The 22,916-nt window shown below is 41.9% G+C and overlaps 1 protein-coding gene across 1 annotated transcript in view; it reads right to left on the bottom strand.

Moving 5' to 3' along the window:
- Window positions 1-22,916, bottom strand: part of LOC114658697 (interferon-induced protein 44-like) — a 53,472-nt gene that overhangs the window by 5,170 nt on the left and 25,386 nt on the right. Inside the window, exons 5-7 of the mRNA XM_028810731.2 lie at window positions 14,350-14,539; window positions 12,018-12,170; window positions 5,620-5,794 (exon numbers count right to left, since the gene is read on the bottom strand). Coding sequence (XP_028666564.1) covers window positions 5,620-5,794; window positions 12,018-12,170; window positions 14,350-14,539 — 518 coding nt within the window. The remainder of the gene's footprint in view (window positions 1-5,619; window positions 5,795-12,017; window positions 12,171-14,349; window positions 14,540-22,916) is intronic.

Here is a 22,916-nt window from a genome sequence, read left to right as displayed (position 1 = left end):
TGTGGAGAGATACCAAAGTGAATTGACCCCCTTCTTTTGACACCCACTGCACGCCCAATCTACCTGGAAAGGGGTCTCTCTCTGAACTGCCTTTCCCAAGGTTTCTTCCATTTTTCCCTACTAGTTTTTTTTGGGAGTTTTTCCTTGTCTTCTTAGGGAGTCAGTGCTGGGGGGCTGTCAAGAGGCAGGGCCTGTTAAAGCCCATTGCGGCACTTCCTGTGTGATTTTGGGCTATACAAAAATAAACTGTATTGTATTGTAATGCTCAAAGCAAAACTTTTTTCGTATTTTCACTCAAACAGACGCTGATTTGTCAGACTCTGATTTTGATGCAAGTGATCTGGAGATGGAGATCAAAAATGAAAGTGAAGTACCGGCATCGGCTGATCGGTCCCCAGCTGATAGTGGTGCTGAACATGTTTATGTAGCTGATGCACTGATGGCAACATTTGCCTGGGAGGACACACACTTATGATGACAGGAGATACAAACTGCATTGCGTCTCACTGCAACTGCCACCCCCATGCAGCTCTCTCACAAAGACAGCCAGGCAGCCAGCTCACCGTGAATTCCTGCTGGCCATCAAACCACTCCCCGCAAAGCTGCTGCTGCCGCAAACTGCAAACAGGCGCCAACAGTGGGCACAACAGGCAGCAACAGAACTTTGATGTTGATTTATGTGTCAAACCATTGCTTTGTGCGCTTTTCAGAAAACTGAGTTTTTTGGAAAAAATATTAGCCCTTGAAGAGTTGCTACTGAACATATGACTGTTTATGCTGCCCCCTGATAAAAGAAAATGCTTCTGCTGGTAACTGTTCAGATAAAAAAGAACACAGATTTAGAAATGTTAACTTGCTGTTGTTCGGAAGGTGCCAGTTATAATGCTGTGATCGTGACTCTGGACTCTGAGGGTGACTTGTTTTTCTATAACAAACCAGATAAAATGTTAATGCCCTGGCAGTGGCAAATAGCTTTGGTTTTATATTTGATTTGATTGCATTAATGTTTAATTTGAGATTTACAAGAAATATTTTAACTGCAACTATGTAAAGGGAATACTGCTGTTAAAAAGCACTTTATTTGTTTAAAGTGTTTGCAAACCAAATACACACAATTAACTACTTTTGAGTTAATTATTGAATTTTGCAGATAACAATGTGATTGTTGTGATTGTCTGTGACAATGGCAAAACCACAGGGTAAAAACAAGAATTTGAGCAGGAAAAACATACTCTTTGTTGGCATAAGCAGTGGTGTAAACAGCAAAATGAAGTTGATCGAGTGATACAGAGTGGTGGAGAAACTCGATAGTTCAAGTTAAGAAAGTCGCACAGTGCCCAAAATAAATAAGAAGTGGTCAGATATCAAATTCGCCATGAAAAGGTGAGTTGTAGCCCACCTGAGTGTCATATGGAAGCTTATAAGGGTACAGAAAGAAATAAAATAGGGACACAGTGAAGAAAAAAAGGTCTAAATGTCAACTTTCATCTCATAGTTTATTTTCTCATTAAAGTAGAACATCATAAACTTCATCTTAAAATTGATCCTCAATTTACTAGAACTTCTCAAATCCCATCGTAACTGAAGTAGCACGATAGGCTTTGTACAAGGGGGGCTCCGCCCCCTGCTCACTTTGCTCTGCGCCTGCGTTCATTGATCTTATCCAGGTGGGCTCGTGTTTGTATCATTGAGCTGTATTGTGTTTGAATTCCGTGTAAAGCGTTCAGCGGTTTGTACAATCCCAAGCAGCACATTATTCCTAACTTCACTCCGCAGTAGTGCCACTCACAATATGGCGGTGACGCCTGCGCTCTCCGCTCTATCTTTGTGGACCTGTGGGGCCGCCGTAGCCTCTTCCGTTTGAATCTGGGCTGCAGCGCAGAATCCTCTTTTTTGTGTGGCTGTGTCGTTAGTCGTTAGCTATGGGCGCGTTGTTGCTTCATTTCTCATTCACGTCAGTTGAGCTCTTTTGTTTTTGGGCCATGACTCCTTCATGCGCGGTGCATACGACTTCGCTTGCGGTGTATGAGACGTGCGCTGTACGCGCCTGCGCAGTACATCTCATGGTCCCATCGCCGTGTACCTGCGTCCATGCCATCCGTTTTACCATTCTCGGTTAGTAATATGGATTCTATGTGTTCTAATGTGTGAATCACTACATGCTTCTTTCTCTAAGGCCACAAGAGCACACAGACAGTGATCTCCACAGAGAATACACTACATTACATTCATGATATTACAGCTTTGTGAACATTTTAGAAAACTAAGATGTATGAACATTGTTCCTGCCTCCTGCAAGATGCTTACTGGGATGTGCGCGACCCTCTTTAATAAATGTCAGACTAGCTGTAAGCTTAGAACGCTGATTCTACAAAACATTTAAGGAACATTGAAACTCTTTGTTATACATGTTTTATTATTCCATCCATATATCCATCCAGGGTTACTCCAGTTCCAGCTGGCATACAGCGTGAAGCAGGAACAGTCCCTGAACCGGGCGCCAGCTCATCACTACTGCTGTGCCATAATGCCCACACGTTTAATTATTTATTTAAAAGTATAATGTGATATACATACTTTAATGCATTTCATCTTAAAAATTATATCAAGTATACATCCTAGTATTTCAACAATACACAGCTCCAAGAGGATAGCGCTCGGAAATCTAAATCTATTTAGAAGCCAGTCAATCTCCCTGCCTCCCTTGACACTCTTCAATTTGCATGCCGCTCAAACAGGTCAACTGAGGATACCATATGCTCTGCCCTTCACCTCTCCCTGACACATCTGGATAAAAAAGATACATATGTCAGGATGCTATTCATAGACTTTAGCTCTGCCTTCAACACAATCATCCCTAAAAAGCTGGTTGTAAAACTGAGCAGGTTGGGCCTAAGCACCACCCTCTACAATTGGATCCTGGACTTCTTGACAGAGAGGCCTCAGTCAGTTCGGATAGGCTGCAACACTTCCAGCATCATCACACTGAGCACTGGAGCACCGCAGGGCTGCGTGCTTAGTCCACTGCTGTTCACCCTGCTGACTCACGACTGCACAACCACGCACAACACCAACCACATCATCAAGTTTGCAGATGATAGGCCAGTGCTGGGACTGATAAGCAGAGATGATGAAAGAACATACAGAGATGAGGTGGAACGGCTGTCTGCATGGTGTGAAAACAACAATTTATCTCTCAATGTCGACAAGACAAAAGAGATAATCGTGGACTTCAGGAAATCACGTCCTGCCCACATCCCACTCAGCAGCAACAGTTTAGATGTGGAGACTGTTAGGAGTACCAAGTTCCTCGGTGTGCACATAACTGAGGAACTTATGTGGACACATAACACCTCATCACTAATCAAGAAAGCCCAGCAGAGACTACACTTCCTGAGGCAGCTGAAGCGAGCGAGTCTTCCCCCTTCCATCCTCACCATGTTCTACTGAGGCACCATTGAGAGTGTTCTGAGCAGCCGCATCACTGTCTGGTATGGCAACTGCAACATATCCGACAGCAAGCACCTGCAAAGGATAGTGAAGACAGCAGAGAACATTATTGGGGTGCCTCTCCCTTCACTACAGGACATATTTTACAAACGCAGTGTCCGCAAGGCCTGCAGCATTGAGCAGGACCCCTTACACCCCTCACATGGACTTTTCACACTTCTGCCATCCAAGAGAAGATACTGCAGCATCAAAGCCAGATCTGCCAGGCTGCAGGAGAGTTTTTACCCCCAAACTGTCAGACTCCTTAACACCAGGCTGCCCCCTGCCCTTCCACACGGCCTCAACCACCTCTGAAAACAGAACTTTTATACATGCGAGCCCCTGTCCTGTAAAGACGAGTGTACAGGTAGAGAAGAACTGAAAATCTCATACTGACCTTTAAGTAATTTGACACTCTTGATATCCTTCTGACCTGTCATTGTTTACACATGTCTTAAACAACTATTATCATACACTGATCATTTCTGTATTATCTATATCTATTATTTATTATATTATATATCTTACACATCGATATTGCTGCTACTTCTTTGTCTTGTCTTTACACAATGTCTTGTCTTGTTTATGTTTTAATTTTAATTTTAATTCTATTTTTAAATTATTATTTGCACATCATGTTGTTACACTTTGGACCCTGAGCCTCGCAATTTTGTCTATCTGTATACTTGTATATGGTTGAGATGACAATAAAGTTCACTTTGACTTGACTTTGACTTGATCATCTGTAAATATGCACTCTCTTCTATTGAATTGAATTCCTTTATTGTTATTGTATGGTACAATGAGATTCGATATGCAAAATCCTCCATTAACTTATTTTCCTATAAAATCATATAATAACAATAATAGTACGATAAAAAAAAACAATGAAAAATATACAAAATGAAAGGATAAGTACAATTAATGGACTGATTGAGTAAGTTTAGAGCTCTTGGGATGATACTGTTTCTGAGCCTCGAGGTACATGCAGGTAAAGCTCTGAAGTGTTTGCCAGAAGGGAAGTTCAAATAGACTGTGTGCATGGCTGAGTGGATTCCATGCAGATGCTAGCAGCTTTCCTGAGGCAGAGTATGCTATAAATGTCCTCTAGGACTTTCCAATCAGCTGCTGTAGAGATGTGATTCCACACTCAGATACATGGGATTAAAATACTCTGAGTGGTGCACTGAGAGTAACAACACTAAAGCAACTATGGTATTTGGAATAGCTTGGCCATTGCATGGACCATTATATGGTTACAGGTTGATTGCAATTAGATGCCTTAAATTTATAAACAATATGTGGTTAATTTCAATGTATTTGATAAAGCCGCGTCAGGAATGTGAATCTAAAAAAGAAAGGGAAACATCACTGGAACAAAAGCACTGCTTTGACGCTGGGTGCCGCCAGTTTGAAAAACCGACCGGGTAACTTGCGTATGCCAGCGTTTGAGCTACCGTGGAAATGTGCGTGGATTTACGCCAAGTTTAGTTTTTATACATCGCAATGTGAGTGTGGAAATGGGTGTACGCAACATTTGTAAATGAAGCCCCTGGAGTTTAGGTTTGCACGAATACCTGAGGCCTCCAGAGAAGGTTCCATACTGGGATGTTAAGCTGCTTCTGTGTCAATGTGTGTGGCACATTCTGAGGACATGCATGTCTGACCAGACTTTCTGCATATGTCAGCACACTCCTTTGCACCAGTCCCACTTTGGATGTCTTGACATCTTCCTCACATATCTTTATTTTTCTTGTAGATTTCATGCGGCTAAGTACTGAATGCATTCAATTAAGCAGATGCTATACGGCACACATTTTGTTTGTTGCATGGGGCTAGGACTGTGCCTCAGTGCACCACATTTGATCACAATCAATGAAATGAAATATGAAATACGCTGCAGTCACACAGTCACATCACATCATTTACTGGATGAGGTGTGAAGTGAGTAAATCCGACATTGTACTTACACCAAATGGAACGAACGGCGTGACTGAAGGATTACTCGAGCAGCCCAGGTAGCGCGTGTCAGTAGAGGTTGCTGCAGAATGGCCAATCTCATTCAACGTGCTGAGAGGCTGCATTGCTGATTAACATCCCATCATTCTATGCCAGGCTACATGTACTCACCCAAGCTGTTCACTTCAGATTTGACTTCTTTAAACTTCTTCAACAGTGAAATTTCCTGGAAGTTAACGATTTTGTTTGCGTCAACTACAAAGACAACGCAGTGCACCTTGTCTTTCAGAGAGGGACTCCTTTGGTACTGCCGGTCTTGACAGTTTATGGCTGCCCTGGAATTAAACTGGAGAGACATGGTCAGTTTAACAAGAGATGGTTATACCGCCCCCCCCCCCCCCCCACACCATACACACACTTCTACAGTACTTCATGGGTGCCCACCTCTTAGTTATTTCCAAATCTGCATTGTGTAACACAAACCAGGCACTCAATAGCTTTCACACTGATCCTGTGGTGGTCACCTGTTGTCCACACTTGTTCTATGCCAGTCAGTCCCCTTACACACACAGTTGTAATATTGTTTCTACCTACAAGGTGGAGTGGAAAACAAACTGAACAATTTGGAGCATACCTGTGTGGTCACAAGAGCTGGCTGTAGTGGTCACCAGTATGACACAATTCTTATTTTCTTACAACAGGGGTTCACCTAACTAAGCCTAAAGACACTGGATATTCTGAACTGTGGTCAGTGCCCCCATTGGAGGTGCCTCCTTCTGATTTTGCCATCATGAGACACGTGCCAATGCATTTCCCAAAGGGTTATTTTTATTCTGCCTGTGGCCACAGCACTAAGTGAAATTCTCCAGCTAAAGGGAGAAAAAGTGGACAGAGGACGCCTGATCAGCGCTGTAAAGCTCCATTTTAGTGCTCTCTCAGTCTCCCTTCAAGTCCATGATCTTCCTTACCTTAGTGATGCACTTTGTGCCAAAGGGCACAGACACCATCTTGTGGTGACCATCTTCACTCCACTCTAAGGATGTCACACACGTGCACATTGGGGGCAGCTTAAAGGCTCATATAAGTGATACTGTTTCTATTCCTCTCTCTGCAAACCAGAAGACTGCCTGGACCAGCCTCTTCCTGCCAGGAGATGTTATTTCCAGAAGCTCAGCCATCTTGAGGCAGTCTATTTGGAGTCTCATATCTGCATGACTTTTTACACCAGTGTTTTGTTTCGATTATACTGGGTTTACCTTTGACTGCCCCAAACACTTCATAGTTGTATGTGTAGTGGTGCAGTTTACATCTACTAAAACATATTTGTGACCAAGTGCAGAGAGCTGTAGGGGTCCTATAGTATTGACCACTATCCGTTCATTCACATGGTCCTCTGGAGGAATCTGCTGCAGCTGACACACCGACAAGAAGAGCAAAAGTGGCAGACCTCCTTGTTTATTCCCGGCCAATAAAATCAAAAAATAATCCTCTCTAATGTCTTTTCTTTTCCCCTGTCTGCAGACCTGAAAACTGATGATGTCTTCTGAGAAATTAATTCATGCATTTATCTTTAGTAGGATTGACTACTGTAATGCGGTTTTCACCGGATGTTCAAACTGTTCTTTATACAGCCTCCAGTTAATCCAAAATGCGGCTGCAAGAATTATTACAAGAACAAGAAAATACAAACACATAACTCCAGTTCTTAAATCCTATCATATTATTTTATATGGCGCCGCCGAGAGTGGTAGCCTTTCTAGCAGCTCCGTGTACAACTTTATTTTTCTACTTTTTTCTCTATTTTTCTCTTTTTTATTGATCACTCCTATCACTTTCTTTTATGTGGACTCGTTCCCCTGACACTTTTACTATTTGGACATGGATTTTTACACGCCGAGACTCGTCTATTCAGGTAGTCATCTTCAAACGCTGAGAACAAACGCCTGTGTCGGTGTGGTTCCCTATTTACCCGACGAGGTAAGAAGGCGGTATCGTGGCAGCAGAGCCAGAGCTAAGCTAAAGGTTAAGCATCTTTCGAGAAAGTGGCGATACAAGCCTTTGGTGCCTTCTGTGATCCTGGGAAATGTGAACTCACTACCAAATAAGATCGACGAACTGGCTGCACTGGTGAAAAATGTCAGGACCTACAGAGAATGCAGTTTGTTGTGTTTTACTGAAACGTGGCTAACTACCACCATCCCAGATGCTAACATGGAGCTACCCGGGTTTAGCACAGTTAGAGCGGACAGAGACGCAAGTACCTGCAGGAAGCAGAAAGGAGGAGGACTCGCTCTCTATGTTAATACAAGATGGTGCAACTCTGGACATGTAAACGTCAAAATCTCCACTTGCTGCAGGGACATCAAACTGTTGGCCTTAAGTCTGCGTCCCTATTACATGCCCAGAGAGTTTGGACACGTCATTGTTGTTACTGTTTACATCCCTCCTCGGGTGGACGTGGAGATAGCGGGTGACATTATCTACACCGCTGTTACTAAACTACAAACACAACACCCTGAGGCACTTGTGCTAATCACTGGAGATCCCAGTATGTGGATTGTATCACCCGGGGAAATAGGACTATTGACCTACTGTATGCAAACATTAAAGACGCATACAGCGCCACCCCTCTGCCTGCGCTTGGGAAAGCAGATCATAACCTGGTTCTGCTTCAGCCTCACTACAAACCCAGAGTGAGGGTCCTACCTACAACCACATGCTCATTCAGGAAGTGGTCCACTGAGGCAGAGCAGGCTCTGAGAGACAAGAACTACAGACTGGGATATCCTGCAGGGATCACATAGTGAGAACATTGAGGAGGTTGTTGACTGCACTACTGATTACATCAACTTCTGTATGGACATTGTAGTTCCAGTAAGAACTGTAAGCTGCTATGCTAACAACAAGCCATGGATTACAAGTGACATCAAGGGCCTTTTGAATCAGAAGAAAAGGGCTTTTAAAGGTGGTGATCAGCATGAGCTCAGGCACGTGCAGAAGGAACTCCGAGTCCAGCTCAGGGCAGCGAAGGAGCAGTATAGGAGAAAGCTGGAGCAGAAGTTACAGAATAACAGCATAAAAAAAGTGTGGGGTGGGATGAAGATCATCACTGGCTGCAGCTCGAAGCGGGGTGCCACCATCGAGAGAGACATGGAGAGACCAAACCTGATGAGCAACTTCTTTAACAGGTTTGACCACCCAAACCTACTCTCACCTCGGAGTACTGCACCCTCCACCCATCCTTCTGCTGATACCAGCATAGGAGAGAGTTTCCCCCCATCCACAATTACAGCAGCCCAGGTGAGCAGAGAGCTGAGGAGACTTCGTGCCAGCAAAGCAGTGGGTCCAGATGCTGAAGGCCTGTGCGCTGGAGCTGGGGAGTCATCTACAGCATATCTTCAACCTGAGCCTGGAACAGGGGAGAGTCGCGAGGCTTTGGAAAACATCTTGTATCACCCCAGTCCCAAAGGTATCACATCCTAGTGAGCTGAATGACTTCCAGCCTGTCGCTCTGACGTCACATGTGATGAAGACCATGGAGTGGCTGCAGCTTCACCACCTGAGGCCACAGGTCCGTCATGCCCTCGACCCTCTGCAGTTCGCATACCAGGAGAAGGTGGAAGTGGAGGATGCCATCATCTGCATGCTACACCGATCCCTCTCCCACTTGGAGAGAGGCAGTGGTGCAGTAAGAATTATGTTTCTGGACTTCTCTAGTGCCTTCAACACCATCCAACCTCTGCTCCTTAGGGTCAAGCTGGCAGAGATGGGAGTAGATTCATACCTGGTGGCATGGATCGTGGACTATCTTACAAACAGACCTCAGTATGTGTGTCTCAGGAACTGCAGGTCTGACATTGTGGTCAGCAACACAGGAGTGCTGCAGGGGACTGTATTTTCTCTGGTCCTGTTCAGCCAACATACATCGGACTTCCAATACAACTGGGAGTCCTGCCATGTGCAAAAGTACTCTGATGACACTGCTATTGTGGGCTGCATCAGGAGTGGGCAGGAGGAGGGGTACAGGAACCTCATCAAGGACTTTGTTAAATGGTGCGACTCAAACCACCTACACCTGAACTCCAGCAAAACCAAGGAGCTGGTGGTGGATTTTAGGAGACCCAGGCCCCTCCTGGACCCCGTAATCATCATAAGTGACTGTGTGCAGATGGTGCAGACCTATAAATACCTGGGAATGCAGCTGGATGATAAATTGGACTGGACTGCCAATACTGATACTCTGTGTAAGAATGGACAGAGCCGACTATACTTCCATAGAAGACTGGTATCCTTCAATATCTGCAATAAGATGCTGCAGATGTTCTATCAGACGGTTGTGGCGAGTGCCCTCTTCTACGCAGTGGTGTGCTGGGGAGGCAACATAAAGAAGAGGGACGCCTCACGCCTGGACAAACCGGTGAGGAAGGCAGGCTCTATTGTATGCACAGAGCTGGAGAGTTTAACATCTGTGGCAGAGCGACGGGCGCTGAGCAGACTTCTGTCAATCATGGAGACTCCACTGCATCCACTGAACAGGATCATCTCCAGACAGAGGAGCAGCTCCACTGACAGACTGAGGAGATCGTTCCTCCCCCACACTGTGCAACTCTTCAGTTCCTCCTGGGGGGTGGGGGTAAACATTAACATTATACAAAGTTATTGTCTGTTTTTACCTGCACTTTTATTACTCTTTAATTTAATATTGTTTTTGTATCAGTATGCTGCTGCTGGAGTATGTGAATTTCCCCCTGGGATTAATAAAGTATCTATCTATCTATCTTACACTGGCTCCCGTTTAAGTTTAGGGCAGATTTCAAAATCCTCCTTTTAACATATAAAGCATTAAATGGTCGAGGTCTGGCTTACTTGTCTGAACTTATCATGACTTACAAACCTGAGAGCACATTAAGATCTCAAGATGCCGGTCTGCTTAGGATTCCAAGGATTAATAAAATAACAATGGGAGGTCGAGCTTTTAGTTACAGGGCCCCTAAATTGTGGAGTGGTCTGCCTGCTACTATAAGAGATGCCCCTTCGGTCTCAGGTCTCAAATCCCAGCTGAAGACTCACGACTTCAGTTTAGCATATCCTGACTAGAGCTGCTGATTAACTGTACAGACTGCATCTCTGTTGTTAGTCATTAGCACTTAAACATAAGTAACATGATAGTTATAAATTGTTACTAACCCTCACCTATTCTGTTTCTCTTCTCGGTACTCAAATGTGGCACTTGGTGCCACGGCCCACCTGTCAAGTTGTTTTGCCTGCCTAAAGTAAAGTCATCCCAGATGGAGGATCGCAGGAATCGTGAGAAAGAGGGGTCCTTTCATCGGATTGGCTGGCCCAGCACTGTTTCAGCCGTGGAATGGCTAATAGGGGGAGGCAGTTCGATGGCTGAGGTCTCCAGGAGTCTAAAATTATCCAAATCTTATTATGTGATATCATCTACTGTTAAATTCTGCTACGTACTTCTAAAATTTTTATTTTATACTGTATTAAGGATTTGTTCTGTTCTGTGTATTGTATTGTATTGTATTGACCCCTTTCTTTTGACACCCACTGCACTCCCACCCTACATGGAAAAGGGTCTCTCTTTGAACTGCCTTTCCTAAGGTTTCTTCCATTTTTTTCCCTACAAGGTTTTTTTTTGGGAGTTTTTCCTTGTCTTCTTAGAGAGTCGAGGCTGGGGGGCTGTCAAGAGGCAGGGCCTGTTAATGCCCATTGCGGCACTTCCTGTGTGATTTTGGGCTAAACAAAAATAAATTGTATTGTATTTAACGTCCATAACATCACCTCTGGTGTTCACATGCTTGGACCACCTCTTCCTGCCAGGAGTCCTTATTTCTCCACCATCTTGAGGCAGTCTATTTGGAAACTCGCATCTGCATGACGTTTATACCCGCGTTTTGTTTCTGTGATATGGGGTTTGCCTTCAGGTGCACCAACACTTCATAGTTGCCTGTGTTTTGTCTTTATAAGGCATAGTCTATGTTTACTAAAATATATTTGTCACCATGTGCAGAGGGCTCTAGGGATCCTACAATACTGACTCCTATTCGCTCAAATGGAATGTCAATGAGTGGAATAGGAACAAGAGCAGCATAGTCTTTCCAAGGAATCTGCTGCAGGTGACACTCATTTATCGTCTACTTGTTTATTCCCAGCCAATAAAATTGGAATTTAATCCGTTCTAATGTCTTCTCGGTCCCCAGATGGGCTCTTTAGAAATGAGAGTGAACAAGTTTACAAACCTGACACCAGTCGGCTCGGAGGTCTGAAGAGAGAGGAAGAGAAAAGGTATCAGCTGAGAGCACCCCCTTGTGTTCTGACAGGAGATAACTATTATCTGAGCCTGTAAACTGTCCCCAATGTGTATGTGTGTAAAAAAAGGAGATCCCTAAGCCCCCACTGCTACCACTTCCAAGATTTCACTTTTTTTTCCCTCCAAAGTAACACATGGGCACATCCACTGCCTAGAATTATTTGTTTAACTGGACAATGCCTCCGACTCTTTAAGTTTGATCTCATGGGCTTGCAGTGACATCAGTAAGATGACAGGCGAGTCTCACCTCATACATGTCTGAGATGTGTCCTTTAATGACACTGATGATGTCTTCTACCTTGATCCCGTCCTCACTGCCTGTCCTTTCCATGCCCATGGTGTCACACAGGATGTATGGCAGTCTTCCACCTTCTCCATCGGAAAATGAATATTCTCTGAACTGCATGGGAGAATGATGACAATGTTTATTCCTATTGCACAGTTTCATACAAATGAGTGGCTCAAAGAGCTTTGCAATTATAATAGAAACATCAAAAAGTTCATCAGAAAATACTCTAAGTAAAAAAAAATAAACTTTTCTATAAATTACTCAATTTATACAGCCTCAATTACTCCAATTCTGAAACAACCTGATTTAGACCCAAATATCCTGAACAATTATTGGCCTGTCTCAAATGGTCCATTCATATCTAAATTTCTTGAAAAGACAGTTGCCTCCCAACTTCAGTCCCATTTTTCTAAAAATACCCTTTCTGAAAACTTTCAATCTGGGCTTCGTCCTAAACACAGCACAGCAACTGCCCTGGTCATCACAAATCACAAATGATCTTCTCCGGGCAGCTGACATGAGACTTTATCAATTCGTGTACTTCTTGACTTCAGCTCTGCATTTCGCATCATATCCCATCAGATATTTTTGAAACAACTCGCTATTTTTGGAGTCTCTGGTGGTTTTCTTCCTACCTCACTGACAGGAGGCAATTTGTTTAAGTAAAAGGCTTTAAATCTGACAGTGCAGTCGTCACTCAGGGAGTTCTGTTTTTCTCATTTATATCTTCCCAATAGGTAATCTCTTTCGACATCATGGTATTAAATTTCATTGTTACGCTGATGACACACAGCTATATCTATCCACTAAATCCACTTCTGTTTTCCCACCAAATACTCTTATGGCATGTCTGCAAGACATAAAGTCATGGATGACTGACAATTTTCTACAATTAAATAGCAATAAAACTGAAGTGCTCCTCATTGGTTCTAAATCTACACTTGCTAAGGTTTACCGTTCTTCCATTTTAATTAACAACATTAACACAAACATCTCTTCTCAGGTTAAGAGCCTGGTCATCTTTCTAGACAATAATCTCTCTTTTTCTTAACTATATAAGTAACATTTCTCGGACTGCCTTCTTCCATCTCCGAAACGTTCCTAGATGTCGCCCTGTTCTTACACAACACAGTACTGAAAAATTGTTTAATGCCCGAGTCACCTCACATATAGATTACTGTAACACTATTCTATCTGGCATCCCACAAAAACGTATCCAGCACTTACAACTTATTCAGAATTCTGCTGCCAGGATAATAACCTGCTGTTCTAAATCAACTGAACACATTACATCTTGAATATGCCACATGGGCTGGACGGACATCCCGGCCAGGAATGGAAGCAGACTCGGAAGGAAGTAATGGATGGACAATCCCTATGGAAGCAGAGAGATCATTAAGGAACTGTTATTCCCCAGCACGCTAGATAGCAGCAGTCCCGGATATCCCCACCCATTGGGAAGCCAGCAGGGCATGCCGGGAAATGTAGTCTGGCAGGGCAGCCCTGCTGGAGTCACGGGGTGCTGCAAGAGGGCGTTCCAGGGAAACACACTTCCTACTCAAATAATGGACTTCTGTATGATCCGGAAGTACTTCCATCGGGCAATTGTCCTGGCACCGGAAGTACTCCTGGGTCTGCAATAAAACGGACCGCACTCCCTTATTCAGGCGTGTTGGAGCTGGGTGGTAGAGAGGCAACACTTGACTGGAGGAGGAGGGCAGTGCGGTGGTGAGAGAACATATTGTGGAGAGAAATAGACCAGTGTTTTGTGCGTATTGATAATACTTTTGGAGGTATTTAAGTAAAACCTTTGTTTATTTTTGATAAAGGAATGTGTTTTGTGATCGCATTGGGGTTTGGGGCTCACTGATGCCCGGGGTTTATCATAACTTATTCTCTCTCAACTTCACTGTCTCCCTGTTTATTACGGAAAACAATACAAAATACCGCTCTTAACATTTAAAGCTCCCACCAACCTCATTGATCTCCTACAGTCTTGCAATCCTCTCACTCACTCAGATCCTCATCTGCTGCTCGACTTTCTGTACCACACATCAGACTCAGTGCTATGGGAGCTCGAGCGTCTCTTTTTCAACAGAGCACAAACAAGCAAACCTCGTGACCTCTTCTAAGTCACATGTCCCATAACCTCCATACCCCAAATGACTGGCCTGAGAACACAAGTGACCCACAGTAATACATAAATGAGGTGACTGCAGGGCCTGTAGGAGATGAGCAAAAGGCTGGCAGGGTCTTCACAGTTCAACTTTTCTTTCTGTCCCTCACTTACCTTTTTGCTTACACTGGTCTCTCCATACCCAGTTATGGCCTGCATAACCACATGACCTCTGAAGACGCTGTTCAACGAGTTGAAGAAGCTGCTTTTACCGGCTCCAATCTGCCCGACCAGGAGGATTCTGGGCTTTGCTACTGACTGAGTCTCGTAATTTCGGAGTTCTGTGAGAAGTTCATCCTTTACCCTGCTCATGATAAAAGACGACAGAGCAGTTGGGAGTTCAGTGGAAAACGTCAGGATCAGATACTTCATTTCAAAGATACCCACTCATGTTTGTCACTTTAGCACCCACAGGCCAGAGCCGGCCATGCTGCCCTCCCATCGTTCTGTCAATTCTCAAAATTAAAATTTCAGTGTCAGTTATTCAACACTTACAACAGTGGTTCTCAAACTGTGGGGCGGGCCCCCCTAAGAGGGCGTGAAGTAACAAAAAGGGGGGCGCGACAATGTGAAAAAAAGAAAACAAGAATCAAAAATATGAAAAATACATCTATTGAAACCAAAACAAATTAACTTAAACTACATTCTGATACTAGAAAAATAAATATAGAGTTAGATAAATGTCGATAAAAGTTAAGTAGGTATAATAAAATATGCATGTATGATATATCATGAATTAAAAATGAACAAATTGGTATTAGTGGGCTCCTTTCAAAAAAACGTTAGGGAGGCGCGATTAAAACTGCTATGAAAACTCAGGTCGCAAATACTTAAAGGTTGAGAAACGCTGACTTACAATGTACCTTCAGATACTCGGCCTCATCAGAGTTACAGAAAGATGTGACAAGTTACAGACACAAGTGACAACTGGCTGAAGGAACAAAGAAGAGGAGCCAATGGTGCTAGGCGAGAAAAGTCAACTATTACATGGAGCGCTCGGGCCTGCCTTTGATACGTTTGATCGTTCAGAGTGCAGTCGGCTCACTGAACTTCACATTTTATCTGTTCATCCTGGTGAGAGTCACAGTGGGAAGAAAATAATGATAAATAGACCAGGCCTGTAAGTGCCCCCAAGTATGGAATACCATTTGTGTCAACATAAATAAAATGAAATAGGAATTTAAAAATGAATAATCACATGAAAAAGTACAGCAATACAGTCATGTGAGGAAAAACACTCAATTAAAGGACATCTAATTATTCTGAAACATAAAGTCATCATTGGAGTCCCGAATGAGGCACATTACCTGCATTGTGAGGGAGCGACAGTTATGGCACTACAGCCATGTGGCACGATTCCCTGACGGTGATCCGGCTCGCAGGACCCTCATTGTTGAGGACTCGAGTGGCTGGACCAGGCCAACGTGACACCAGATAGAGGCACGGGCAAGCAGGCTAAAGCTAAGAAATGGAAACCTGTAGTGCAGGTAGAGAAAGCAGAAGCTGAGCTAAGCATGACACAAAATGGAAGGGGGCTGGAAGGATTAAAAGCAGGAAAACAGAGATCAGGTTTAAAGAAGACAGCTGCTGTTACAAGAGGTTTACTATTTTGTATTATTGGTAATAAGGAAGATCAGTATGAAAAAGAAAATAACAAAGTGGATGAAAATGGAATGTTGTGTGAAAGTTTTGAGAGATGTAACAGATGGTGTGAAGAATGTGAAGTGTTAGCATGTAGGACACCCACTGCTAAAGTAGAAAGCAGTGAAAGCAGGAGAAGAAAGTATAAACCACCCATGGTGAAAGTTAGGGCAGTAGTAATGGGATCTGACTAGAAACCTAAATCATGGGTGGGTGACTTACTTGAGACAGATGAGTGCTCAGATAAAGAGTGGGAATGTGAGTGTGAGGAAAAGGAGAGAGATGAAAGGAAGGGAAAACAGAAAGGGTGTTACCTTCCATTATTCTCCACTGCACCACAATCTCCAGGTGATTCTGAGGTCTGTCCAGTATTTAAAGAACATGCTACACCCATATATATTTCACCACTGTTAGGAAAGGTAACCAGTTCTGCATTGAAATTTGATTTAGGACAAAGAAATCAGATGGAAGGCAGAGAAGCTGGCAATTATTGACTGAAGGGCATGAAGTGGATAATGGAATAAGGATACTGAGTGAAGAAAGCATGGAATTAAAGCAAGGAGCAGTGGAAATAAAAGAAATTTCAGTGCGTGTGTGTGAAAGGTCTGAAAGTGGTAGTGCAAGAATGACTGAGTTGGAAAGAAAGTGCACCAGTTTAGAAGTTGTTTTGAATGAAACAGGACAAGCCAAAGAACAAAGGATGGTAGACGGTGCAGCAGGAAGGTTTACAAACTCAGGAAGCAAGTCAAGAATGCACAGGGGTGTGAAGGTCCTAACAACTCTGTTAGGCCCTTCAGTAATTAAAAAGCACACACACTTAGGTTCAGTAATTCAAAACCTGACTGACAAGTTGTTTAAAAAGACAGTCTATGAAACTCCATGTAATAAAATGGAGAAAAGTGAGCTGGTCTTGAGTAAAGAACAAAGGTCAGTTTTAGGAGAGATGCTGGATCTGGCACTTGGATTCTGGAGAGGTTTTAGCCCACACTTTCAGGTAGCAGTTACATAAAATAAAAAAGGACACACAGGCAATGACAAAAAAAAATAGAAGGGTAGCACAGGAAGACAGATAAGGAAAATAGTTATTTCTGTTTCAATTTCCTGACCTTTTGCTCTAGTGCCACTTCTACTGTGAGGTTTTATGGACTTTGGGTTGGTGCAGGTAATAAATAGTGAAGGCAATTAGCAGAGTAAAATCCATGCAGGAGATCGGGTTACAACTAGAGCATTGGAGTGGAGTGGCACCAGTGGCCATGCTGTTCCAATGAATGCTCAGAAGCAAAGTTTGAGTGTTGGCACCAAGTCGACAACCAAGAAAATGAGATGGACAGAAACTGCTTTGTCACCTTCCATTTAGCAGACCTGCTTTAACAGCGGTAAAGAAGCTAGGAAAAGACGGCAAAGACATCAAAAAGAAGACTAAAGACATAGACATGAAGAAGAACTGAAGAGACAGCAAGGAAAAGTCACTTACTGGGGTTTAAGTGAGTAACAAGTCCACAAGTCACATAACAATAAGGCTAGTTACAATAGCTATAGTTTAAAAGGAAAGGTTTGTTCATTACTGCAGCAAGTTTATATTCCAAGGGGTGGAAACTGAACAAACCAGCTAGAAATGCCAAAAATAAGGACATTCATTTTGGGCTCATAAAGTATACATTCTGGGTATTAATTAAGTAGGATAATTAATATAATTAACACTATTATTAAAGAAAAGATATACTAAGAAAATTGGTGAACTTTTCAGAAAAGTAGGTGCAGCTGGTACATTTGCTAGTCATATGGGCTCCGATGTTTAGGTATAATATAATTGGGAAAATATGGAAGCCCTGCTGTAATTGTCAGATGTGGTACAAGCAGAGGACCAGTCGGCCAATTCTGAACCAAGGTGTTTAGCACAGCAAGTATGCATATGGTGAGCAAACAACTCGTCAAACAAGAGTTGCATAGCTATGATGTCTCATGGTGGTGATGCCAGCCTAAACTGGTAAAGGCTGATGGCAGTCAAGGGTTGCGCCATGGGTAGAAAAGCACAAGGGGCAAATAAATTAACCCCAAAATGCATGAAGAGGGGCCAGAAATGTTGGTTTGTGAACAGTTTATGCAGTGGCACATGTGCTCTCACTTGGGCAGTAGTGGTTGTATTGGCACCTGTGGTATGTTACCTTTCAAATTTTGATATTAATTGTACAGCTGCGTATGCTTAAACAGATATTTTGGGACAGGTGTCTAATTAGCAGTTAGACACAAAACCAGCACAGATTAAGAAAAGAATTCACACAATAGACTTAAATTACAGTGAGCTAGTTTAGTGGAAGGTGTGGACTTGTCTCATTTTGAACCACCAGATCTGATGACATATGAAGACTGCAGAAAGCTAAACAAACAGTTGAAGCAAGCAGATACAAGTCATCAGGAGCACATACAAGTTCTTCAGATTGTCTTTGAAATAAAGAAGATATGTAATGGACAAATGTTCACGCACAACTTTTAACACTGGGAGAGCAAATACTGCAAATCAAAGTACAAGTTGTGCAACAGACTCTTCGAATTAAGACTGTTTAATTCTAAAGACATTGTAGAAAAGATTTATCGGGGTGGAGTGTTGTGATGTGAGATTTTGTAAACTACTTGATCAATATTTTCTACATCTTTATTTGTAACTTAGGCAAAGCAATGTAATTTAGTGTTACATTAGTGAGAAGCATTCATGTTTACAACCACCCCACCAGGACTGAGTCTCTTTGAAGTTTATGACAGGATTTGGGGGAAGTGCCTCAAACCAGTTTTTCAAGAATTTCTCTGCTAAAGTCTCTCTCTCAACCCCTCGCAGGAAAGCCAGGCTACCTAACTGCCAAGCTTTACCTTGAGCTATGGTTTTGGGGGCAGGTATGGAGGTGTTCTATTTCCCCCATTAGTCTGAGGTATGGCTGTTTGGAACTGGCTTGTATCAGAAGCCTTTAAGTACCATGACATCCTATTGGCTCTAGGGGTTGGACAGAAAACCTATACATTTGCTCACTCCCTCACTCTCTCTCTCTTATCAAACTGATGCATGAACTGAAAAGGACAACACAATGAAGAGCACAGCTCGGCAGCCATATTGAGACAGGCATGCGGCCTATTCTGAAGAAAGCTGACCACAAATGAGGACTTAACTCGAGACATTTACAGTAACTAACAAGTCTGTGTGCTGCCTGAAATTGGTTGCCAATATTCAAATATATTTTGCATATTGTTATTATTTTTTAATATTATCAATAACTAGCAAAATACCCGCGCTTCGCAGCGGAGAAGTAATGTGTTAAAGAGGTTATGAAAAAAAAAGGAAACATTTTAAAAATAACGTAACATGATTGTCAATGTAATTGTGTTGTCATTGTTATGAGTGTTGCTGTCTTTTATATATATAATATGCACACACACACACATAAACATATATATACATAAACATATATATATACATATCTACATATACACATATCTACATATACATACGTATATACACATCCACATAAACATATATATACATATACAAATTTACATATCTACATATATATATATATATAGACATAGATATATACATACATACATTCACATTTATATACTATATATATACATATCTACTTATTGGCTCCTGTATTTAGGATATAGCGGGTTGGATAATGGATGGATGGACATTTGTATGCATAGCCCCATTTGCCTGTTTTCGTTTTTTTTCTTTCTTCAGTAATATTTCAGCAAACCCGGAGCTTGTCAGTTCAAATCCTGGTACTGACACCACTGTGTGACCCTGAGGAAGTCACTTCACCTGCCTGTGCTGCAAAAAACAAAAGTAATGTAACAAATTGTACCTCAGATGTTGTAAGTTGGTGGAATAAAGGCATAAGTCAAATAGATAAATATGTATTATACACATAGGAACTATTCATTTATTTTCAGTTAAGTCATCTGCAGCAAACTTTTATAAATGAGGGTTTCTGATTTTTAGATAGTGCAAACTGTTTCTTCTTCATTGACGTTTTCTCTTGGAGAGCTTTTTTCATTTCATTGAAAATGAAAGCAGCAGCTGCCAAAATATGTAACTTTCTTATTAATTTTTCAACATTGTGTAAAATAAATGTATAAAGTAACATAAAAGGTTTAAATACTGGTTATTCTTTTACACTAAAATATTACTACACAGATACAAAAAAAGTAAAATGGATATGTTGTTTTTCTTTAAGGAGATTAAATATTAGTGAAGAAAGAAAAAAAAAATTAAACAGCCAAATGGGGCTATGCATACGAACTTAAAAGGTTTAAATAAAACAGAAATATATATTTTATTTTTACTTGGTTAACTTGTGGAGGGTGTATCCTGTAGCAAAGCCCTAACTTTTTTTGTGAAAGCCCGTTTCAGTCAATAAGTCTTATGTGTGTGTTTATGTATGTGTGTATATATATGTAGATATGTGTATATGTAGATATGTATATATATGTATATGTATATAAATGTTTATGTGTGTGTGTGTATATTATATATATAATATATATATATATATATATATATAAAAGACAGCAACACTTATAACAATGACAACACAATTAAATTGACAATCATGTTACGTTATTTTTAAAATGTTTCCTTTTTTTTTCATAACCTCTTTAACACACTACTTCTCCGCTGCGAAGCGCGGGTATTTTGCTAGTATATATATATACATACATATACACACATACATGCAGTTTCAATAACATAGAAATCAATATAAACATTAACATCATTATCATATGAGAATATGAAGTAATATATAAGAAGCACATTTCATATAAATATAAATTATTAAACAGTAAAATCTTCTTCTATAATTTGCTACCGTGGCTTTTCGTTGGTCTGTCCAGGATTTTAAATCACCTGTAGCTCGCAAACCGTTTCACCTATTGACTTGAAATCTGGTACACATATAGTACGTCACGTCTACTATCCGCTTTATGGGTGATGATTGTATTACTCTTTTTATGTTTATTTTATTTTATTGTACAATCAACTCCTATCTGCGCACACCAGGGCGGCCGTGGGCGGATGCGTATGGTGTATTCACTCCATGTTATCGTGCATTGCGCTGTCACTGGTATTTTGATAAAAGAATTTGAACAACATATAAGAAGCGTATAAATTATTAAACAGTAAAACATTAACATTTAAGAAGTAAAGTTAGATTAAGTACTACTGCAGTGCCCTCGGGTATACCTCATTTTTTGTTTGTCCATTACATGCTTAAATGTATACATTTTTTGGTGTACCTACCCGAGAACACGCGACATATAACCGAGCGTGGGAGAAGCATGGATTTTAAACACGCGTTGAGTTCATCTGCTGGTCTCCCTCGTGGAATAACTGGTAATGTTTGACTAAAATCTACAGCGAGTAAAACGACATTACCTCCTATTTTTTTTTTTACGATCTCTGAGATCTTGCTTTTTTCGGTTGAAGGCTTCATAAGCTCTTTTATGTTGTATGGTGTACTTATCCCAAACCATCATCTTTGAATGTTGCAAGACTTTCGCCTTGTATGTAGATCGGGGTAATTACATTCATTCCATTCCTAGTCTGAATCACATCTGATTGTATGGGTGGTTACCTGGCACTGTAGGGTTGCCACCCGTCCTTTAAAATACGGAATCATCCCGCATTTGAGAATGAAATTGCGCGTCCTGTTTTGAATCAATACTGGACGGGATTTCTCCCGTATTTTTTTTATCATTTTTTTTAAAGCAGCGTCTCATGCAAATCATCCCACACGCATTTTATGAAGATGCCTCCTTTCCTACTTTTGATTGGGTAATACTTGATGTCATCGTTACCTTGATTGGTCTTTTTAACTGTCCAGTGAGGAGGGCGTGTGTTTTAAGTAGAGTCTGGAAAGTGTTGGCACTGAGATGTGGCGTCAGCGCCAGAGTTGAAGCCCCTAATGTTGCGGTCAGCAAGTCGGCTAACATCCGCCATGTGCCGTCTTTCAGTTGCGAGAAGCAGATCATAGAATGGTTGAAACTGTTGCCCCTAACGTTGCGCCACGGCGTGTGGTTCGTTTATACCTCGCGTCTTCTCATTAAACTTTTATCTCGCGAATATGTTATTGCAATCCGCAGCGGGAGCGTTTCTATAAACTTAATTTAAACTTACGTTTAACACCGTGCTTTGTTTCCCTTATGAACATGCTTGTATGCTTAACTCGCTCCGTTCTCAATTGTTTAATTAATTTTTTGCTCTTCGCTGTTTGCGGCTCTTCCGTCATTTCCCCCTACTTCGTTCTTTTATCTCGCGAATATGTTATTGCAATCCTTAACGGGAGCGTTTCATTAAACTGATTGAAAATAGTTTTGCATTTACCTTTGTAGCGGTCAGGAGCCGCTAAGATTCACACCGCCAACGAAGACGGTGATTTATTTATTTTAAAAGCAGAGATCCCAGGAACGTCCCCAGCCTTGGATCGACCCACACACTCTCACCACAGAGACAAATAAACACACTGGGAATGACAAACAATTATAAATATAATGACATGAATTGAGAAATGAAAACAGTAATACCACCCCTGACCCCTTCGGCGATTATTACACATACACAAAATAAACACAAACACCACACAGCCAAGTCCATATATAAGAAACAGGTTGAAAGATGAATAGTGACCAAGTTATGTCCAGCGAATCTGTAAGTTGCAATGGAGAAGGGAAAATACAGTCCTACCGGTATTTACTGATGAGGTTGATGGTTGATGGTTGATTCGGGAGCGCTCCACTGTTCCGAAAAATCCAATAATCCAATACAGCTCTCAGTGAACAAGTAGACAGACAATCCAGTCCCCAACAAACGAATACAGTCCAAGACAAAAATGATCACAGTTCAAATAACAGCAGGAGAGACGACAAATAATAGCAACAATACAAACCAAAAACAAACTTTTTTTTCTTCTCTTTGCCCTCTGCCCTCCTTTTATCTGCCTGTGGCTACCTTTGACCCCAGCAGCCCCAGCAGGGCCTGCTGGGAGATGCAG

Source organism: Erpetoichthys calabaricus, chromosome 10 (assembly GCF_900747795.2).
Source record: "Erpetoichthys calabaricus chromosome 10, fErpCal1.3, whole genome shotgun sequence".
Taxonomy (NCBI): Eukaryota; Metazoa; Chordata; class Cladistia; order Polypteriformes; family Polypteridae; genus Erpetoichthys; species Erpetoichthys calabaricus.
This window is presented reverse-complemented; position numbering and strand designations above follow the sequence as displayed.